Source organism: Atta cephalotes, assembly GCF_000143395.1.
Source record: "Atta cephalotes unplaced genomic scaffold scaffold00002, whole genome shotgun sequence".
In the NCBI taxonomy this organism is placed as follows: domain Eukaryota; kingdom Metazoa; phylum Arthropoda; class Insecta; order Hymenoptera; family Formicidae; genus Atta; species Atta cephalotes.
In genome coordinates, this window is record NW_012130066.1 from 4,093,887 (window position 1) to 4,112,873 (window position 18,987).

General features: G+C 28.0%; 2 protein-coding genes across 2 annotated transcripts in view; both read right to left on the bottom strand.

The window, feature by feature from the left end:
* The window catches only part of LOC105620567 (protein FAM188B2), an 8,263-nt gene extending 2,039 nt beyond the window's left edge, over positions 1–6,224 (bottom strand). The window contains exons 1-5 of the mRNA XM_012202062.1: positions 6,101–6,224; positions 1,683–1,768; positions 1,348–1,559; positions 622–829; positions 91–156 (exon numbers count right to left, since the gene is read on the bottom strand). Coding sequence (XP_012057452.1) covers positions 91–156; positions 622–829; positions 1,348–1,559; positions 1,683–1,768; positions 6,101–6,224 — 696 coding nt within the window. The remainder of the gene's footprint in view (positions 1–90; positions 157–621; positions 830–1,347; positions 1,560–1,682; positions 1,769–6,100) is intronic.
* An 8,587-nt stretch (positions 6,225–14,811) lies between these two features.
* On the bottom strand, positions 14,812–18,272 carry LOC105620576 (DNA repair protein complementing XP-C cells homolog). Its single transcript, XM_012202070.1, has 5 exons — positions 16,551–18,272; positions 16,236–16,441; positions 15,849–16,113; positions 15,572–15,740; positions 14,812–15,315 (listed from the first exon to the last, which is right to left on the bottom strand). The coding sequence occupies exons 1-5, from the start codon at positions 18,270–18,272 to the stop codon at positions 14,966–14,968; spliced, it is 2,712 nt and encodes a 903-aa protein (XP_012057460.1). The 3' UTR covers positions 14,812–14,965.
* Positions 18,273–18,987: the final 715 nt, after the last annotated feature.

Sequence of the window (18,987 nt, forward strand, 5' to 3'; positions counted from 1 at the left end):
ATGAGTCCTTAATTTACAATGATAGTATGATAGTATATGTGTAATGTCTGACGTTTAATTTGTCAAGTACTGTAGCTTTCTTGTACTCACCAAGTACAAGTACCTCTTAATAAAAATCTCAAGGTCCTCCAAGGAATTGAACTCGAAAAGATGTAGCTAGAATATAAAGCAACTTTTCATAAGGAATGGAGGTACTTAAATCTGATAACGTCGTAGAAAATGGAGTGTCAATTATATAGACGAAGATGTATCACGAAACCTTGAGATTATTCTCTAACACACTTGACAAAATGTCAAAGCTATAATTTGAGACATATTCTGTTCTGTCGTAAATTAATTTATGACATTAATTAAATGAGAAAGTTTAGATTTTACTGCGTTACTCATTGCGTTAATGTGACAGAAAGAGAGTGGATGCGTTAGTGCATAATTAAATTGTTTTACTGAACAAGAATGTTAATCTCATATTATTCATTTAATACAAGAAATATATTGTTTATAAACAATTAAAGAAATTAAACAATTAAAGAAAAATATTAAAACTGAAATTATTAATAAGCGATTCTTTTTTATATCTATTTAACTTATGAATGTAAAAGATTATAAAAAACAGAAACATGCCGTTTCTGTTAATCCATCTTGAAAATATTGTACACTGTGTTGAAGATATGGTGTATCCTGCGGTAGAGCTACTATAGCTTTTGGCACGATGCTGCTGACGATATTTGGACATGTAGACACAGAGAAACCACCTGCACAACGCCAGATAATTTCTGATATTGCAGAAGTCAATACTTCAATCTGTCGATCGTATGAAGGTTTTAGCAGACTGTAATTAAAGAAAAGAAAATTTCTTTTTAATAAAGTTATGGTTGTATAATTACACTTGTTTAATAATATTTTAATTCTTGTTTTTTTTATTAATGTGTTATTCAAAGTTATTTAAAGATATAAAACTTAATTAAAGATTGAAATTTTTTTTTGTAATTTGGCTAAATTTATAAACATGTTTAGAATATATTTAAAAAATTATTTAATAGTCAAATTTAATATAAAATAATAGATATCAATAAAAAAATATATTTTAATAATATCAATAATCATTATTGATTATTACAAAGTATTAACATTTTTATAATAATAAATATGCTTGTAATAATAAATTCTATAATTATATTTATAATAATTTTATCTAATAATTATGTCTAATAATTATTTAATATTCACATATTATTTGCCACTTATTCTTAATTTGTTAACTTAATATTTATTGCCACATTCTTGATAAAGATTTTATCTGTACACACAGCAAAATAATATATATATTATTTACGTAAAAGCACTTACATTTCGGGACCTACATCTTGCCTGTCACACTTGAACAAAAAATGCTTCAGCATGACAGCTTGCACTGCGGTGACGAAGCCTCTCGTTGTGTTTCTGGACGTTCTCAATCCAAATGCTAAACTTTGTCCATATGGTCGTAAGGTTAATCCGGTTCTTGCCCATTCGACTTTAGGTGGACTCGCACAAGAACCAAAGACCACTTTCCTTAAAGTCTGCAGAAAGAGATTATTAATACAATGATTAATTTTTAGAAATTAAATGGAAATTTTTTAAAAATACGTAAATTCGTAACCTTTGTTTATTGTATTAATAATAAAAATTATATACAAAATTACCATGCATGTTTCTTCTTCGATGGGTTGTCCACCAATTACGGGTGTTTTTGGTAGGGCTCTTGTATTACGTGGATAAAGTATCCTTTCTGAAACACCAAAATCCAAAAATATTAGTATTATAAAACAAAGCAGCGTTCGAAACTAAATGCCTATTTACACCTGGATAGAGCTCGTCGGGTTCAGCCATAAGAGCAGCATATCGGGCTGCTCGAGTCGACAGCAACATCTTCGAAATATTAATGATATTAAGAGTATTGAAAGTATCAGTAGCGCTTATTTTATAATATTATATTACGTTTATGCAAACAAATTTTATTGTATATTATGTACACAAATACTAATTCGATTTTATGTAAATGTTTCGTGTATAGATATTTTTTCTTATATTCTTTAAGGTTTTTTAAAATGTAACACGAATACGTCTTTATGCAATTAATAATTTTGTTTATCGTAATCGTTATTTTATTGTTCAACAATGCTATTTTTCTATTTTTCTCAATATCTTCTCAATATTTTCTCAATATTTTTGGCAAGAGTATTAAAGTATAAGAAATGAGTTCGTTGATGAGTTTCTCAGGTGATTTCCGCAGTTGTCACCCAATGGTACTGCGCCGGTAGAATATCAGATATCAATTGAAATCGTGCCGGAATCCGAACGTTCCTTTATATAGGATCTGATATGCGGCGCTTATGCGTGCAGGCATCTCGCGAAATACGTCGCGCCGAGGCATTCAGACCAATCGCGCACGGAAGGTGTCAATTTGAATGTCCGAAAAGAGACACGCTAGTTGGGAACGATAGACATGCCCTACTAATGTCTATTTACCATGCCGCACTTCGAGCTGGAATTTGAGTGCAGGTAAGTATGGCCATTGGCGTAACTAAATTATCTAAATATTTGTCATTAAAAAAAAAAAAGAAGGAAATAACGAAAAGAGAAGTAGTACAAAAGAGAAAGAAAAAGTAAAGGAACATAAAATATAGATAGAAAAAAATAAAAGAAAAGAAAAAGGAAGAAAGATATAAGAAAAGAAATAAACAAAATAATAAATAAATAGAGGAAAACAAAAAAAAGTAGAAAGAAGAAGAAGCATAGAGTAAAAAAAAGAAAGAGAAAATCAAAAAAAGAAAATAAAAAAGTTACAGAATTTTTTTATCATTAAATCAAGCTTGTTACATTTATTTGTCATATTCATAGACATAGAATAAAACATATGTTGTGTCTGTGATTATTTTATCTTTTTAAATATGCATCGTTGCATGTTAACATATTAAAGTTATAATGAAGTTTATAGAGATGAAGGATAAAATCAAGATTAGCAAAGAGTAAAGGATCATTTAAAGTTTTAATATCGAGTGAATGAGAGATAATTAAAAGATTAGTTACGCCGTTGCATGTACAATAATAGTGCTAGATGTAACAATGGGTGAAGTTATCTAAGTTTCTGTATTTTCCGTGTTTCTATTAGCGAATGTTTTAGGAGACGATGAAGTTTAACACTGTTTATACATATATGCGATGTGTACACTTGAGTCTTTAGACTTCTCGCGTGTTCGTTGGATGTAATGGCGGAAAGCACACAGGGGAGTAAGATAGAAGTAAATTTGGGGAGTATGGTTCTTGTTTTCTCAGAACAATTTAGATGAGCTGATCGATTGTTATAACAGTTCCTTGACGGAATCTGACAGAAAACTAATAAAGGGATGTGTAGAAATGCTACTTGTATGAAGCTTTAAATCAAATTAGTTGCATACATTATATTTTAGGTAAAATAAAATAAGGTGCTTTAAGGTAGAGCTTTACACAAGCAGTAGCTACATAAAGGCATAATTGTTATTTTGATATTTGTATATAATTAATATTAATTATATAAGGAAATACATAATTAAGGAAAAGATAATATAAGAGATAATATAATAGAAGAGAAAACAAAAATACGTTGAGATATGCGTCGAGACATTTGCATAGATTAAAATAATTATAAAAATAATTTATAAAATTTTCTATTTGAAGAATTTATAATGTAATATAGATTCCAGAAAAATAAATTATATGAGTTATTCCATATTCTTCACATTTTAAAGAAAATTCTCTTTTAATAATTTTAATTTATATTTTGTTTTAGACTCCAATTATTCTTCTATATTTTTAATTTCTTTTGAGATCCTTGTCATTTAATCTAGTTAAACTATACATATAAAATTTTGTCTAATTAAAATTTATATCATTATAAATTGTTTTTAGATCAAAAATTATTATCATATTATTTTAAAAGGAGAGAATTTTGAAATTTTATTTTTTCACTAGCATTAATAAAATAAAAATTCTTCGCGTGCAAGCATATGCGTGCTGCAAAAACTGTTACGATTTTATTTTTTTGATTTTATAGGTAGGCATCATAAAAGCCTAGTCCGACTGAATATTGAGATCGTAAGGTAATGGAAGCTGCCATAATCAGCCATTTCAGATTCGGCGAAAACATATATATCATTCGGCTTTTTGACTACCTCATAGTTTGAAAGCAATCGCGTGTTCGCGTGCAATCAAGATATCGGATTACGAATTCGCGCCGGAACGGCCATCTGCATTTGGCGATTGCATACCCCGATATATCGCGTCCCTAATTTACATTTGCGAGGTGCTTCTCAAGGAGATGTATCTATCGATTTATTCGACCGTTTATATTCCTGCAATGTACATACACGCTTTTGTACGTTCCACAGAATTATACCTAATTGCATCTTTACCTCGTGTTCTATTTTCTTAATAATGCAAATGAGCTCACGTTAAAGTTTCGTGGTAAAGGTAGAGCCAAATGTTGTTATAACACATGGATGTTATAACAAATGTCCACGTTGTATTTAAATGAAAGCTTTTAGGATAAATAAATAATAATAAAAACTAATGTTAATGAGAATTTCTATTTATTTATTCAGCTGAGCTATTTTTTATAATAAATATTCTCCTGAGATTGATAGAATTTTTATTGTTTTTAATAGTAACTGAAAGATTTTTTTTATGAAGTTATTGTAAAGCATAATAAGATTTATACTTAATACAATTAATATATACTTATTAATTTTTTCATAACATGTTTTATAACAGGTTTTCATAACACATTATTAAAACAATGTGTGTTGTTTGTATGGTGATCTTTGTAGAATTTTTAATATGTAATATTTATAGCAATATGAAGAAACGAGGAGAGTAAATAATATAAATATTATTCTATATAAAATTAATTAAAATTTTATAAAAAAAATAAAATATAATATTAAAAATAAAACATGCAATGGTTTATCTTATATAAATTATCTTATATAAATTCAAGATGTAAAAAAATTATATAAATAATTATATTAATAAGAGAAAATTACAATACAGAAATATTTTTCAAGCGTAAAAGATTTTATTTTACACATGAATACAAAATGCCGTGAATGAAAATGAATATTATTAAATTTTTATTTGTAAATAAAATTATCTGAAACTTTAAGCCATTTTGTGTCTTGTTTGCGAATTCTGACCGAAAACTTATAATAATATTGTAATTATTGTTCCAATAATTAAATCATAATATTTATGAAGAAGAAGTATATGGGTTATATATGCGTGTATAATGTGATTATGTATCACGTTACATGCGCAACTATTCATATGGCTTTCCTAGGATTCCCATGAAAGTTTTCGGTTTTCAGTTTCGGTTTCAGCCGAAATTGTAAAAATATAATCGAATATTCATTTCGAAATTAAAAAAGATTTTTCGATCGGATTTTATAAAATTGTAATTTTATATAGAACTATAAAAATAATGATGTTTTTAGTCTTAGTGTTTGAAGATAAAGAGAATAAATCAATTGGATTCGAAAAGGTATCTATATACTTATTTATTTAACATAGATAATACTTATTATTAAAACATTTAATGTATAAATAATGGCATGAGTAATATGTCGATCAATGAAGCAATCGCTGCTCTCCTTTCATACTTCATTTTTACGTTCGTGATTGCCGCGATTGATCTGCACAAATGAGGGTTATTGTAATAAGAGAAAGTTGCTAAAATCGATTGATTCAGTTTAATTTAGCGTAAAATGTTAACTTATTGGAAGATTATTTTAAAGCTTAAATCCTTTTGCATACACATAAAGAATTGATTACAATATATATTTATTAGACATTAAAAATAAAAGCAATCTAATTTTTATAATTTAAAGGAAAACTTAATTCTTTAAAATAATTTTTTAAATACTAATTTCATAAAATAAAGTATGATTAAATAAAAAATTTGTAAATAGCCAATTTAGAATATAATATTAGATTACATATTATAAAATGAAGTAATCAATAAAAATAACAATAAATAAAAAACTATGTCTTTGAAGTGACTTAAATATTATTTCCTGAGACTTCGTACCTCTATCCCGAAGATATGGGGGTAGTTTATCCTTCCGCATCTCTTTACAATGTCGCTTATCGCAGGTGGATGTTGCGTTTGCCACAGTGGTTTCTTTCACTTCCGTCAAATCAGGTTCAGCCATTTCTGAAGTTTACTCTTTATATTTTTATTCAAGATTTGAATTCAGATGCGAATCATAGTTTAAATCACTAATAATTGTTTGTAGACAGATCGCTAGTGGACATCATCACGATTATTCTCAATAATCACATGTTGAGTTCATTCCTTGACACGATTCTTAGTTTTGAAAAGTATATTTCTTTCGTTTCATGTGTCAGATTTATGATCCACAGCTTGACTCAACTCGACATAAAAAAATTCCATTCATTTCTATTCAGCGGTCATTCCTTAATCGATAAGATTTTCGCAAAAATACGTCGATTTACTCGTCGTAATGCTTTCGCGTTTTCTCACATTTGCCCGTCGAAGACAGAATGCAGGAAAAATAACGTGCCTTACCTATAGTTTCTTCCAGTCTGACAATCAATGCTAGGTTTTAACGTTCATGTTTAAAAGTTGAAATACGCGAAGTTCTATATATATTTGGTAATCTTTAAGATGTCCAGTGATTTATATAGTAGTTGGCAAGACAGCTAAAGCTATCGCAAATTTATTATTTTGTAACAATTAATTTGTTTTGAAATCGGTATTCTTGCATTAAGAAGATCTTGATTTTTTGTGATTAATTTGTATAATTATTTATAAAATATTATGCTTCTTCATATAAAATTTTTTGATTAAAAAAATATTTATTACATTTGTAATGTATTTTTATTTTTATTTTACATACGTTACATTAAAATATATTAGTTTATAATGCGTGTTAATTTATGTGCGTTTATTTTAAAAACATATTCTTTAGAATAGCTTTAGCATTATATTTAAATTAAAATTCTTTCATTATATTAGACACTTGTTCATACGTTTAATACATTTGTATATGTATATATATTCCAAATATTTATATTAATCACATCGAGTACCGCGAATGTTTGTAAGGGTAACAATGCTGTTTGTACTTTCATTGACTTGCGATAACTGACAGACTAAGCCGTCAGACGTGCAGCGAGAAATAATAACCTTAACTAACACCCCGAGCTGACTCAACTTAACACTCCGCGCGAGCACCCTACACAGGGTGGCTTAAAAAGAAAACACAACAATTTCGTTAATTAAATTGTTGCATTTTATATGTCTGTTCTTATTAATTATCATTAAAAACTTTCAATAAAAAATAGTCTATAACTCGATGGAAAATTACATTCAAAATAACTAGTTGTTATTTTGAATGTAATTTCCTATTGAATTAAATATTTCTGTGTCCAACATATAATCTTTTTATATGTTTATAATTTTCAACAATTTATATTATTTATATAAATTAATTCTGAATGTTTAAATAGGGAGATTACAATTTTTATGTTTTTTTATCAAGTAATTATTAAATTTCTCAAAGCTATTTGAATGGCGAAGTTCTTTAAAGAGATTAATCAATATACAATTAAAGAGATTTATATTTCCAAGATTTTAAATATACAATGCAATAATTAATTTCTGTATGTACCAGTATGTTAAAAATATTATTTGACAGAGAGATTAATTCTAAGGTGGCTTATATTGAATGAATCACGGAAGAAAATTGTTTGTCTAATTGTTACAAGCGTACTGACAGCTTCGACGTGCCCGAATCATGCTTTTATACCTGCGTAGCACCTGGCACATATCTACTCTATATCTAAGCTATTGTATTCAGCACAGATGTGCGGAGTACGAATCGTCTTATCTTATGGATCAATCGGAGCTGCGCATCTTTGCATGCGTTTCGTGCTATTCTCGTGCCGGCTTTAAACTACTTTAGACAATCGGAAATGAAGTTGCGCTCAGGAAACGACTTTAATCAAATTGTAATGTAAAAAAGAAATTGAAGCACTTGCATTTTTTTCTGTCCAGAATAAGAAAATCAAACTACTTGATTATTGTAACAATATTTCGCAAACTGTTTTGTTAATTATAACATTACAAAATTGTATTTATATTATTTATAGTTTACGATAGTTATAGTTTATTATTCAATAATTTATTAACAAAACATTAAAATGTCTGTCAAGAAATTGCAACATTTGGAAATGAATTAAATTGTAATTTACGTTACTTAATACATTAAAGGAAATATAAAAATGTTATATAATAAAAAGTTTAATAAACTTCGTGATGGTTTAAATTTCAATATTCATACTTTTTTATTAGCGAGAGACTATTAGTAAAATATTTCAATCAATTTTTTGCAATTTTTCATCACATAGAAGAAAATAGTTCGATTATAAGTAACAGTTATTTTTAACATCGAGAAGAACTATTTATAACTAACTGGAATAGTATGCATATTTATATACATTTCTTCCGCTCCATATACGACTAATGCATAATGCACGTATTAAATTTCTTTCCCGTATTAAAAAGTTCACCGTTATCAGTTTTAATTAAATTCTTTTATATCATTCTAAAATAGAGATATCAAGAAAAGATAAATCATTTTTGTTATAAGATAATAAAATAAGTTATCAAAATTTAGAAATCTTAATTGAGAAAAATTATAAATATTAATTAAGAGTTTTTCTTAATTTAAAGCAAATCTGGTAATATAAGGGAATGACATTAAGAATAGATACTTAGCATCGTAAAGATGTTGCACAAGTTAATAAACAGTTTCTACATAAAATCACTTACATAATGGTAATTTTATATAGTAATATCTATGTAATGGTTCCGTTGCACGTATAACGCGCATGATGTATCATTTATTCTTGTTTAACACTCTGCAAACAACAAGAATAAAATAATACCTCTTGCGCATTATGCATGCAACAAAACGCAGTCAATATTAATTGTATATACTTAAGCAACAATTTAGGCCAGGTTTTTCATTATCTAGTTAACTCGTGGTTAAGCTTAATCTGATGTTTCACCCAATGAGTTTTCATGATATCATCATAGATGAAGCCCATTGGATAAAATATCAGGTTAAATCTAACCATAAGTTAATGAAAAACCGGGCCTTAATAAGTATAGTAAAAAGCGCTCGAGACGCTATTTAATTTTTAATTTTTTACTTTTTATTATACTTCTTATTATATTTGAATAAATGCGTACGGTTACTATTACATTGTTATCATTACAAATATATATAATAATAATTATCTTTTTGGTACAACCACAGACTTCTATATATTACACTAGATTGCTAACAACAGTCTTTAATAAAGTTATATTTAATGTGAGATAAAAATTATATACAAAACGTAAAATTGTAAAGTATATAACAATTATCAACATACACTACTTTATAGATATTTTTCAATATTTTTGTTTAAAAGAAATAATATTATTTTATAATATTTTATTTAAATTAAATACATTTTACTACACATGGCATATTATTTTTTATAATATTTTTAAACACCAGTAGATGTGGCTATTAGTATCACATTTTACCTTGAATTATTAAATATTAATGTAATATATATATATATATATAGAAATCTATGCAGACATTGTCAAAGTACGTGTCGACAACTGCTGACGAAATAAGCGCAAGCGAGGAAACCAATCGGAAAAGAGGCAACAATAAATTTCGACACATTCAAGTATCGATTTAACCTTTTTTTAAAAGTGAAAAACTCAGCTATTCTGTGATAAAATGTTCATGCATGTAACATTCACGCATTATTTTTAATTTAAGATTATTTCTAAGAATATCGAATCATGTACAATTAAAATATAATATTTTCAGAATTTTTTGCATGACACATGACTTTAAAAGATAAAAAATTTCTATCAGATTATCATTTTCCGACTTTTTGCTCGAGCAGAAGATTCAATTAAATGATTCGATCGGTCGATTCATAGTGCATGTAGGGGATAACAAGGAAACCGAAGAATACTTAAAATTGATTTCCTTGCCGTTCTCGTGGTCGAAATAAATCGAACTTCTTGCTTGTTTCTAATTGCCAATTTCCTGATCATTCTTCGCGAGTCCGTGTTCGAACGAATCTAAGTTCGCATTTTGCAATACGTGCACTCCGCGTGCCTTATATATGAGAATGCATCATCGAGGTGTTAATGTAGCTGTCTGCATATATGTATGATATCTATACTGACTGGTGAATATGAAATTGGACGTGTGGCGTAGTACCAGGAGCCGTGCAATGCATGCGCACGTGCGAAAGCGGAACGAACGAGAGGTGAGCTTAATGATCGATCAACTCTGCATAGATTACGTCAGGCAAGGCAAAAATCATATATCTCGGACAGATGATCGATTGTTGACCTACGTCTCGGAAAATGAAAAACTTTCATCATATAAGAGAGAACATATGATTCTTTCTCATAATGTGTAATGTTTCTAAAGCTCGTGAAGTTCCAAGTGCAAGTATTATTTAAATCTTAGAAGACAGAATATTTAAAATAACATTAGAAATTCTAATTATGACGTTCATTATCATGACACTCGATACCTTCTATAATTAATTTATGAGTCGACAATATTTTAAAAGGCAGTACTCAATATCCAATACCATGTGAATACTAATTGCGATTCTTACATAATATTTCAATCATAAACATTCAATACAAGTAAAATGCTTACGTGAGCTTCCGCGGATGTTGGTGCGTAAATTAAACATTAATAATGTGGTAGATACAATTCGCAATTAATTGGGATATATTTATCAAAATTAATTAAAGTAAACTTAAACATTTCTACTCTGAATTGAGTCCTCTTCAGTACAGAAGTACAAATTAGTTGCGAGTATCTATTGCGTTATTAAATATATAATTTATACACATCAACAGTCTCCGCAAAGACTTTTATCCATATATAGGCATTTCATTTGTATTAGATTTAGTCTTAGAGTCACGAATATTACTATATTTTATTTTATTTCAATAAACATAATACTATGCTCCAATATCTGCGTTTGACTCTCATTAGCTAATTTTATCCTTGTTTTAGAAATATCTTAATTTCAGATTCATCCATTAATTTTTGAATTTTTAGATTCTGTTATTTCTAAGAAAAAATTTCAAGGAGAAACATAAATCATATATAATAGAAAGCAGAATATTTTTAAAAGTGAAATCAAATTAATTTAGAAACGTAAGTATTTTATCAAATTGGTGTACTATCTAAAAAGAATTTGCATTTACTTAATTCCTATTTATACAAATTTAACAAGCGTAAAAAATTGCAAATTATTTTTTACTAAAATCTTTTTTTGTTTTCTAGGATACGTTAAAATCTTTATACTGCATAAAAATTGATTACACATGGAAAAGATAATTTTGCTAAAGTATCTAAAAAATGTATTTAAATCTAAAATAAGTTTGTCGAATCTTCAAAATATTATATATGATAAATCAAGCATGATAAGCAATGCTGCAAAAAAATTTAATGTTCTAACAATCGGTTTGACCACTCTCCAAACTATTTTGATAATTAATAAAATTATTTTTGAATCTGTATTTATATGTATACAGAGAGAATATTTTTTTAGAGAGTTTACCCTGAAAATATCATAGTCGTGAGACAACAAGTATTTCCAAGAATTTTAATTGAAATATATCTCATTCATTAAAATTACAATAAAGTATAAAATAAGTTTGATTAATTTTACTAAAGTGCATGGTAAAAATCTTTAAAATATTGTCTTGTGTCGCAATTATCTACTACATATTTTTGGGGTAAATTTTAAAACAAAATTCTCTCCATGTAGTTAAATTTATAAATATTTTAACAAGATCGTTCTTTTCATGTTTATCTTTTCCAATTTTTTAAATTAAATTTAATAAATTTAAATTTGAAAATAAATTTTTTATGTACATAAAATAAATTTGATTACATCTTTTATTTTAATTATATATATGCAAGATAATATTATTTTTCTTTTTATTTACTGAAAAAATTACATAAAACTAAAGAAAGCATTCCCACATAAATTGTAAAATATAGTTTTACACAATTTTCAAAACATCCTTAAAAGTTAAAAATATTATATTGAATGTGATTTATGTGCATAAATTTTATTCGAAGCTATAATAGAAGGAAAATTTTATCTTTTATAAAGTTTGAAACATAAATTTAACCTACGTCAAGGAACTTTTTACCTTATAATTGATCCTTTTATCTTGTTCCAAACTTTTGCTGACTGGAAACAAGTACAAGGAACGTTGTTGATTCGTGATATTCTTGATTATACAATATTAAGATGCAAATATTGAGACAATTTTGGCCAAGATATTATTGCACTTCCGTAGCAAAGAACGGTCTTATTACAAAGAAGAAACTTGAATTTAGGCTGAACCAGTTTTCAGGCTTTCGTGATTCGGGCTAATAGAAGCTCCACCTAGGGCGAGAGCATACCTATCTAGAAATACTCCTATTACTCGAGAACATTGTCTTTGGCACACTTTCATGGAAGTTGCATAAGTTATTCTTTGCCGCCTTGTAGTCTCATTACATATGCATAAGCGAAATATATTTCTCAAATTAAACAGCGGCGATCTCGAATCATTCTTTTGGAAATAATTAATTGAGTAACACAATATAATAATAATTTTATAATAATCCTGTAAATATAAACTCATTGTTAAATATTGTTAAATAATAAATTCTTTATTCAATTAGTTTCTCATTAATAATTATTTATTAATAATTATTAATAATAATTTAAGTAAAATAAACTTCTTTAATTTTTATATTAAAAATATTTAAAAAAAAATGTTGGTTATGTGTTGTAAAATCATTATGAATATTAATTTTTACAATATTCAATGTATGTAATTATAGTAATTTTTCCTGGACTCATAATTTTAAATTAACTCATCAATTTTTCTTCAGAAAAATAAATAGCTTATTGTATGTCTTCTCTGAAATTAAATATTAAAAAAATTATATATTAGCAAAGAAGAATTATATATTAGCAAACAAAATTAGAAATTATATATTAGCAAGAAAAATTTATACGAAGTTTCGATTTCTTAACATGTTTGACGTCAGGTTACATTTTATACATATATTTTGATCTGAGATGTTAGTTATAAGCGAAACAAGTTATTTTTGTAGAGTATCGTAAATTTTTGGCTATATTAAGTCTATATTAATAATTTAAAGAAAATTTAGGAGGAAAGAATAGCAGTAAATGAGGTGTTTACGTCAAAACACTTTATTTTTAGCATTTGTTTTTCGAAAATTGTTACTTTTAAAATTTGAATATGGCGCGCTAGCCGTTTATTTGTTCGCGCGAGCAGGCCACAAGCGATTCGCAATTTGTCGCGCGCACGGATCGTAACGTCACGTCGTTCGTAGTGAGCTGCGAATTTTCGGCTGCACAATCGCACAGATATTCGGAAAGCCAGGTAATTTTTCCGCATGAAGCCGTTAATATCAAAGTGTATGATATAATATTAGTATATTATCGATTAATCATCGTATAAATGAACAGAATCGAAATTAATATCCGCGGCTGGCTTAAGCAAGTAATGGTACAATCGCAAATTCGCTCCCACGCAAAGATTTATTAAAATGCCAAAGAAAAAAGATTCAAGACATATGAGAAAGACTGTAAGAGAATATAATAAGAGCATGAAAGAGAAAGAAATATCTATATGTAAACGAAGAGGGATAGGGAGTGAGAGATTATTGATGTATTCGGGACAATGACAAGGTATTGAAATTCAAATATGGCAGCCCAAAGCCTAATCGGTGTTCTTGAGTGAAACGAGCCGGCAATGACTTATTAAATCGCAATGTTATTCGTAATGATCCCCCCCCCCCCAGATACACATTGAGACATAAGTCTTTAAGATGTCTTTTAGAAAAAAGACATCTTATGTTTCTCTTTGTGTTGTCTGGATCGTCTGGCTTTTGGTCGTAAATAATTCGGAATTGTAGATAATTTTTCCGCATCTAATAAGCTATTCATTAGCATCGTATTGTATGATATTTAATATCTTCGAGAAATTAATCGTGCGCGTTTAGTGAAAAGCAAATTAATTTAAGGGAAAATTATCCTCACATCACTAAGAGAGAAAATTGATACTCATGGAAACGAGTACTTCTAGAACCGTGTACGATTATTGCTTCCTTTTGCAAAGATCCAATAAAATTCAGAGATTAAAAAATGTTCGAATAATGCTAATTTAAATAAAAGAGGATAAAAGGCGATTAGTTATGGAAGAATGAAATTAAATTATCCTTTAATTCTGCGAAAAATCTGATCCTCTCGTATAGATAATTTTATATAGATTATGTACCTACTACACGATATCAAGCATTGCAATATAATTAAAATTATAAAAGTAATGTATGAGATTGAAAATGAGCAAAATGTAAATTGATATAAATATTTCAGTGAGATTTTACAATTATTATTTATCAAACTATTAATAAATAATAATTGCAAAATGATATCAATGACAGTAACAATAAATATAGAAATAGAAATAAATATTCGAATATTTTCCTTTTGCATAAATATGATATATTATAAAATTCAGTTTAAATACAAATATATACATATTTATATAAAATTACATTCTTCGTTACAATATATATATATATATACGGAAATAGAAAAAAACAGCATGTTGCATTATATGCTATAAAAATAATTAATTAATTCACGCAGCAATATTTACTGCAATATAAATTATACATAGTATCTGAACGAATATCAAAATAATATTATTAAATTCGGAATTTTATACATTGATGTCTTTAAACATAATACGTATTTCTAAATTAATATGTATATAAATTATATTCTATTATACTTTGGATTTCTTTACAGTATCTTTTTGTGATTTTGAACGTTTGTTTGACTGTTCTTTAGATTCTTCTCTAAAATTGTATTTTTGCTGTAGTCTCTCCCTAATGAGTAAACCCTTAATAAGTTTTCTCCAATTGGTGTAAATTTTTTTCTTAGCCTTTTCAGCGGCTCGTTTAGCTGCTTCAATTTGTTCTGCTTCCCAAGCTTCTCGTAACGTGTCTTCGTATTCAGCGCACACGACATAGCCCTCAGTGGCTGGTACAGCGCCCATGCAACCGAAATTGAAACCTACTACAGCAGTCGCGCAATCTATGTTCAATTTACGCGCAATGCGATTTAATCCTGGAACTATAAGAATTTATTCATTGAATTTGCATTAGAGATATATATTGCAATACTGCAACATTCAGTCCTCATCCCATCATTTTGTATAAAATTAAAAAATATATAAATAAAAAATATATAAATAAAAATATATAAATTTTTTAAATATATTTATAAAATTTTGCACATTAATTTTGTTATTCATTTTACTCAATGTAAAATAATACAAAATAATGTAAAAGAGAGATCCTATTGTTAATATGAAAGATATATTACTTACGGATTATGTGTACTGTGCCTTTTGGAAGCATACATTTTTTAAATAAATCCACATTTCCATATTCATTTCGAGGTACAATACCATCTTTAGCCTCTGGGGGAACGTAATCTGTAGTTTGCCATTCTCCGAATAGTTCCAATGCAGAATCTTTCAGTCTCATACCTGAAAGCTATAATTTTTGTTACATATTTCATTTAATAATTTTTATAAAATAGAGCTAAGTCTATTTTTAGTTAAATTCTAAAGAATCCTAAGAGATTATGCTTATCAATTTTACCTTGTCATATTTTGGAAGTGCTTTAACTATTTTGTAAGGGTCCTGCTTCGGTTTAACAACTCGAGCTTTCTTTAACCACGTCTCTCGAGAGCATAGCGTATGTACGCAATATCGTGAATAAATAGCTTCACCCGTTTTCAAATGTCCTAATGGTACACAATCGGGTGGATACAAGGCTTCGTATTTAAGTAAATGTCTGACAAGAACATATAATGGATGCCCTTTGCATTCGCCAATGGTTTTAGGTAGTGGTTGCTCCAATTCCCTATGAAAACAGTGGTGCTTTGTTATATTTCAAATCTTTTATATCATTCACATCATAATTATACTCAAATAAGTAGGATAGGATTAAAAAAGTATGATTAGAGAAAATAAAAGAGAGATTACTTTTGCAATAATAATTCATTTTCTTGTTTAGACATGGTCGTCTCTTTTTCTTGCCAATAACTTAAAGTCTCAATCCACCATTTCTCATCAATACGCTGTTTACGTGTGACGGAAAGCCATTGTGGACAATAGCGTCTTGTAACATCCTTTACTAATCTTTCTGAATTATAAGCTATTACATATAATACTGGCTTGCTTGCTTTTTTCTGAAACATTATTGTACAATTGACTTCATAAAAATTTTTCATTTATATACAGAATAATTATAAAAGTCCTTTTGTATACTTATAGAAATTACTTTTTCAAATTACTTACATATATTTCAGCTACACAATCTACACTTCCATCTATAACATTTACACATATCCAGCTTGCTTTAGATTCCACATATACTTCGGCCCATACATCTTGTCTTTTTTTCAATTTGTTATCCGTTTCTTCATCTGTCGACGCTTGTTCCTGTTTTTCATTCTTTCTTTTAGATTTATTGGCTGTTTTATTTTTATCATTACATTTCCTTTTTGCTTTTCTAGACGGCTCTTCTTCTTCTTCTTCAGGATTTGAACTATTACTTCGTGATTGTCTCTTGGCATTTTTTGTTTTAGGCTGGTTATCTTCTGAAATAATCTTATTTTGTTGCTTGATTGAACTGGATGGAACATCATGTGGCTTACTAGATCTTAAACGCCTTGGAGATGGACCTGATAAATCAGATTCTACTTTTCTCGAACTTGTAGAAGCTGTTTCTATATTTTTGGATGTAGAAGCATTATCTTGCGTGACTATATTGCTGTTTAATTTGTTTTTCTTACTATATGAATATTTTAAACGAAGAATCTCTGCTGCCCTTTTCTTTGCTTCTTCATTAGCGTTTCTTCGTGCGCTTTCATTATTCTGAATTATGCTGTTATTTTTGAGATCTTTCTTTGAATCTACATTTTTCTTAGCTTCCTTTGAATTCGTATTTTTCTTTTTTTCCTTTGATTTCACAATTTTCTTATCTTCCTTCAAGGATGTCTTTTTCGTTTTTGTCTCATCTTCAATTTGACTATCTTTTTTCACTGTGCTTGTTTTAGGCAGTAATTCGTTATAAGCTTTTACAAGTGGTGGATTGAGAGATACTACTAAACGACAATGTAAGCCAATACCTCTCAGTATTGCTACGTATAATATTACTAATTCCCTATAATTATAAATTTTCTTTTCTGCAATTCTTTTTAATAATGTCTCCTTATTTATAATAACTTGATTATCACTAGATTGTATTGTAAACATATTTTTAAACCATTTTGTAAATTTTTCCAAGTATTCTAAACTAAAGTTATCCTTTGGATAACTTTTTGTTGATATGAGAGATACTGCTGTTGCCATTATCTCAGGTTCATTCGCTTGATAATTTAAATGAAATCCATATGCTAACCAACAAAGTCTAGCTGCTTTTTCTATAATAATCTGATTAGCTTTTAATTTTTTTCGCAGAAGCGCAGCCAGATCTGATTCCTTTTTGTTGGCTGTTTTCTTTTTGAAAATCATACTTGTACCAGGTAAAGTTATTTGGACACCTTCCTTAGGTATAGTATAATCTTCAGGACGTTTAACATCCTCTTCTTGCTTCTCATCGTCATTTGTGTCCTCGTCGTCCTCGCGGAATGCTTGTGTTCCACTTTCTCCTTGAAGCAAAACAGCGTTTATTTCATCCGATATATTTTTCTTCTTTTCTGTTTTGATTTCTTTCGTGACGTGTGTACTATTGTACTTGGAAAAATGCTGTTTGGGCTCCTCATCATTGATAGAAGCTCTCTGTGAGGCTTCCAGATTTTTGACCACTTCCGAGAACAATTCGATGCTATTGTTCTCGGATATACTTGCGAAATTCTCATCGTCACTATTCTCATCCTCGCTATTATCCTTCGAATCTACTAGGTTAGGCTTTGTCACCGGTTTTACTGAAAAAAAACTTGCTGTCAGTTCATCCTTTGGCGTGATACCGGCGAAATCGTTGCTGCTGTCGGAACTGTCATCGTCGGAATCGTTCATATTTAGTGTTATCTTGCAAAATACGATGTTTTTAATCTCCAATTACATGTTATTGTTCATTATTACTGTGCTTTAGTTACTACAATACCTTGTCTTTAAAATTGATTTTCCTTATAACGCAATTTAGCAAAGATCGACTGCTTTATATATAATTGTTAGAATTTATATTATTATGTGATGAATTTATACGCAATAATATATAAATGACGAGAACTCACTGCACGTGTGTAACAAGAGACGCAAGAAAGTATTGTTATGAAACAGTAGTAGACTATTATTATCATATGATACATAAGTTTGCTAATTTACCGATAGTAAGAACAGCGTGCAAACGTAAGGTTATGTATATATAATTTTATTTTATAATTTGTTTGAAATAAAATTTCTTTAATAAACAATTGGATAAGATAAGAAAAAAGATTTTTGATAAAAAAAAATAGAATCTATATGATTTATATAAATACATTTATTTTACACAGAGAATTAAATTGTATTAGAGTGAATTAAGTTATTTTTTGTTTGATTGATTATATAACATTGCGAATATTATAAATATAAATTATATATTTTTGATATTTTAAGATTTTTAAGATTAGTTTTTTACAATATATTTTTATAATATTTTAAAAATATATCTTAAATAATTTTATATATCAGATCTTAAAAATTAAAATTTTTTTTACAATTTTTATCGACTTTTAAGAACCTTGTAAAA